This window comes from Nanorana parkeri, unplaced genomic scaffold (genome assembly GCF_000935625.1).
Source record: "Nanorana parkeri isolate BGI_ZX_2015 unplaced genomic scaffold, ASM93562v1 scaffold955, whole genome shotgun sequence".
Classification (NCBI taxonomy): Eukaryota; Metazoa; Chordata; class Amphibia; order Anura; family Dicroglossidae; genus Nanorana; species Nanorana parkeri.
Genome location: NW_017307223.1, coordinates 640,428 through 644,569, shown reverse-complemented (window position 1 = coordinate 644,569; position 4,142 = coordinate 640,428). Strand labels below are relative to the sequence as shown.

General features: G+C 45.3%; 1 protein-coding gene across 1 annotated transcript; it reads right to left on the bottom strand.

Annotated features, from left to right (window-relative positions):
- Window positions 1–233: 233 nt before the first annotated feature.
- On the bottom strand, window positions 234–3,191 carry RNF146 (ring finger protein 146). Its single transcript, XM_018566514.1, has 2 exons — window positions 3,076–3,191; window positions 234–1,604 (listed from the first exon to the last, which is right to left on the bottom strand). The coding sequence occupies exon 2, from the start codon at window positions 1,601–1,603 to the stop codon at window positions 563–565; it is 1,041 nt and encodes a 346-aa protein (XP_018422016.1). The 5' UTR covers window position 1,604; window positions 3,076–3,191; the 3' UTR covers window positions 234–562.
- Between the last annotated feature and the right edge of the window lie 951 nt (window positions 3,192–4,142).

Sequence of the window (4,142 nt, the reverse complement as noted above, 5' to 3'; positions counted from 1 at the left end):
AGCAATGACGTCATGCATATTTCGCTCCGTACAGAATTCCTTTAATATAGTGCTGTAGAAAAAGCTATACAGACTTCAGGACCTTGTCAATCTGCTCCCACTTCTAAATAGGCAAATAGAAAACTGGGCACCCGCTGCATTTTGTAAGCCTACTGGTTATTCAACATCATTTGGTCCAGTTCCAAGATATTCAGTTGTAACAAAGTAAAGAATACTATAAGCAAATGACACACTGAATTATGTTTCTTCTACTTTCACGAGAGCAATTGATAGTGCTACAATCATCAGACTGTTACTTCCTTGACCATACCTTCTGGTTTAGCAGTACTATAAAAACATGGAATCATATAGGCCAGTTCAGCACTCCGTATATGCCAACTCAGTCTTCTCACTCATCTACTAATAAATAGACCTTCCAGCTTAAAAATGAAACAAATCAAGATATACTTCATGTTAGGGGGTCAGTATTTTTTATTCAAATAACCAGCTGTCTAGGTCTGAGCTCAATCCTAAAGCAATGACATCTTGCATGGCTTGTTAAAAGCATGGGAACCTCACTTACTTAAACCTCAGTAACTGTGCACTGTCCATCAGGTCTCCTAGACCTCACACTGGCACTTTGTGCACCGTTAGCTGATGCAGCCGCACGATCTGGTGCTTGCTGCGTAGACCCTACAACGTTTTGTCTTTGCTGAACAAGTAATGGGTTCTGCTGAAGTGAAAGAATCCCTTGATCGCTGCCGTCATCTGATTCAGGTTCATCTACAGTGGTATTAGCAGGTGGCACTCTGCCTCCAAGCTGTGGAAGTCCTTCTTCACCTTCCCCTATGTTATTTCTACCCATATCATGATCTCCGATCTGAAGTTGAGAGAATGCACTGTCAAGTGAAGTGCCATCGGTTTGCGAGTTTGCAGGGGCTGGATTTGCAGTCTGACCACCAAGTGCTGTATGAGGTCTTACAGGTAAAAGAGCAGTAGGCTGGCCTGATGCTGCAATGTTATCTGCACCGTCAGCTGAGCTTTCTCGAGCAGGGTTTACATTTGCTGCATCACAGTCTAGTCGTAGTCCAGCAACACCTTTTTTTGGTATGTCCACAATATCCCTTTTTATCTTTCTGCGGCGTCCATGCTCATTTCGTCGATACTGTACCATGTTCTCAAAATCAGCTACATAAAGAAAACCAGCTATGAGCATCTCTGTGTTCTTTTTGCCTTTTGTGAAAGCATCTTCCAGCTCTCTGGTCGTCCTCTCATCATACTGCCACCAACCATTTCTTCCCTCATAGTACCAAGCATATTCACCATTCCCTCGACTGGCAGACTTTAGTTCCTCAGGGGAGAGTAAAGTTGGCTTATCCAGGAAGTCCTCAGGGATTTCTTGCCTGCACAGTGCACATCGCCTTCCAAGCCATGAGGCTCCTTTCACACACAGATAACAAAAGATGTGCTTGCAAGGAAGACTGACTGGGTGAACACAGGTTTGGAGGCAGATAGCACATTCTGGGACTGCAAGGCTTGGGGCACCATTGGAACAAGCTTCTCCTAGCTTCTTGTTTGTGGGCAACATATTTGCAGTGTGGCTTACTTCACCACAACCGGCCATCCTGTTAAAGATTTAAAAGATAGTATGTCAACAATGAGAAGAAAACTGTAAGTAAGTGTAGCTAGATTACAGAGCCATCGGCTATTTACTGCATTAGAAATACAAATAAATGGACCTGGTTTATCAAAATTATAGCATTAGATCAGTCATACTTAGCTTAAATCTTCTTTAGTTATTAGAAAAAACTTGCAAACTGATTAATGCACAGAAATGGGGGTGTGAGAAGTGTACTCATTACACGGCACTCATTTTTTTTGTTCTATTTTTCATGAGGGTGACAAAGGGGAAACCGTCTACTGCTGCCATCTCGTTGAGACTATTTTAACCTCCCTGGCGGTCTGATTATATCTTTTTTTCCCCCAATTTTTTTTTAATTCCAGCCGGTTCCGCCCCCCTGCGACGCCGACGCTCGCAAGGAACGGAAGACGGATGCCGGCATCGGCCAGAGGACACAGCGCGGCTGGAGGGACAAGGTGAGTAACGCTACTGTGTAATCCCGGGTGTGGCTAGGGGTTACCGCTTATGGTACTGAAAATTAACCCAGAGCCATACTCGGGAATACCGCCAGGGAGGTTAACTCAATGATGACACATTTTGCTGAGAAAAAAAAAACATAATATATGGGTTACCTGCACTTATTTTAGCCTCTTAGTAGTTAAAGGAGAAGTATGAGGCAAGACAAAGAAGCAGCCACAGGTCGGCTCTATCGATTGGGAAGTGAGCAGAAACATGCTGCCGATCTGCTCACTTCCCGATCGTCGCCCTGCAGTGAGCAGTGCCTGTCAGTCACCGCTCCACACAGGGATTCCTCCCGCCCCTCTCCGATTCTCCAGCGCTGAGTGGGGTCAGTCACCATGCATGCATTATAATCTGGGCAGGCACAAGTGACAACAGCGATATCTCAGGATAGCCAAGGCTTTGCAGGATTTAGAAGGCAAATACCAGCATTGTGTAGAATATATTTATATATGAGGGAAGTGCCATTATTGTTTAATTCTGCTCTGAAGGCGCTAAGATTACAAAACATTATCAGTGCTGTAATAAAGAACAGGCAATAAGATGCCATACTTCTGATGTCATCATCCTTCCTGCACTACATGCCACAGATATGTAAATCACAAGAATATCTGAACAGATATAGCAGCTGACATACACGTAGTTCCACTCACAAAAAAGATACAGATGTGTGTTTATGAATCAATTTTTCAATGGCTGTGTGGCAGGAAAATCCGACCTCCCCTCCCAACCATCACACCCTCTTGTTTATGTGAGCGCCACTTGTGGATCGCTCATAGAGCAGTAAAGGGCCTCCGTGATGAGGGAGTGGGTATAAGCGACAACCTACTGGTCAGAACCTCAGACTGGAAGAATGACGTACACATAGCAAAACACACGATATCAGGTCCACCCTTGTGGAAACCTACCGCGATAACAAACCCCGTCAGACACAACGAGCTCCCGCCATGACATACCTCTCCACAGTACCGTGCGAAACGGCACTACCCGCTGTCAATCGTTGTGACGGAACAATAACCCGGAAGTGAGTGGATGCACTAGTTAACCCCCGAACATCATTTCCCTTCCGTGTCTATCCCCGCCCAGCGGCCAGTCACCGAGTCGTGTGATTTCGGCCACTAGGAATGGAGATGTTTGCGCTTTGGAAACCGTGATTGGCTAGCGTGCTGGGCGAGCTGTTCTCTGAGAACCGTGATTGGCTTCTGTGTTGGCAAGGCTTGTGAGCTGGGAGCTGTGATTCGCTACGGTGTTGGCATAGCTATGCTCTGAGAGCCGGGATTGGCTATAGTGTTGACAGGGCTGCGCTCTGAGAACCGTGATTGGCTGCAGTGTTGTCAGGGCTGTGCGTGTTCTTTGGTAGCTTGGAAAACAGGAAGTACAGAAAGCTAAAAGATTTGTGCGGAAGTGTGCAGGTTATGGTGGTTTCACTATAGTTAGTGTCTATCAGAACAGAGCTCCTCTGGCTGACCTGCACTGCACTTTACTGTGGAGGAATAGGGCTCCCTGCAGCTTAGCTACTTGAAGGGAAAGTACTGAAACCTGCAGTAGCAACATATATTATCATACCTCCCAATTGGAACCAAATCCCTGTGTCCCTCTTTCCTCTTCAGTTGTCTCTCTTTTTAGTCTGGTGTACAGATATCTATGAAAAGGTTCTATTTACTACAAACAGTGTTATTCTGCACTAAAACTTTTATCTTATCTCTTAATTATCTTGTTTACTATTTAAGTGAGCCAGTATAAAGGAAAAGCAATGGTGAAAAAACAATAATGGGCTTAGCCAATCATCTTTGGCATATAAAACCCTAATGGTCTCCATAACAGGGGGTGTGGCAGGGGTGATTCCATCGGTGGGGGTGGGGCTAAGCAGAGATGACCCTCTCTGAGTCCAATACGGAATCCCACTGCACTCCTGACCAAAAGACCCCATATATTACGGGGTGCTGAAATGGCCGCAGATGGCAACGCCAAATATTCAAGAGTGAATGGTCAGCAGCACTCCAAATGTTCTTCAATGCCAAAT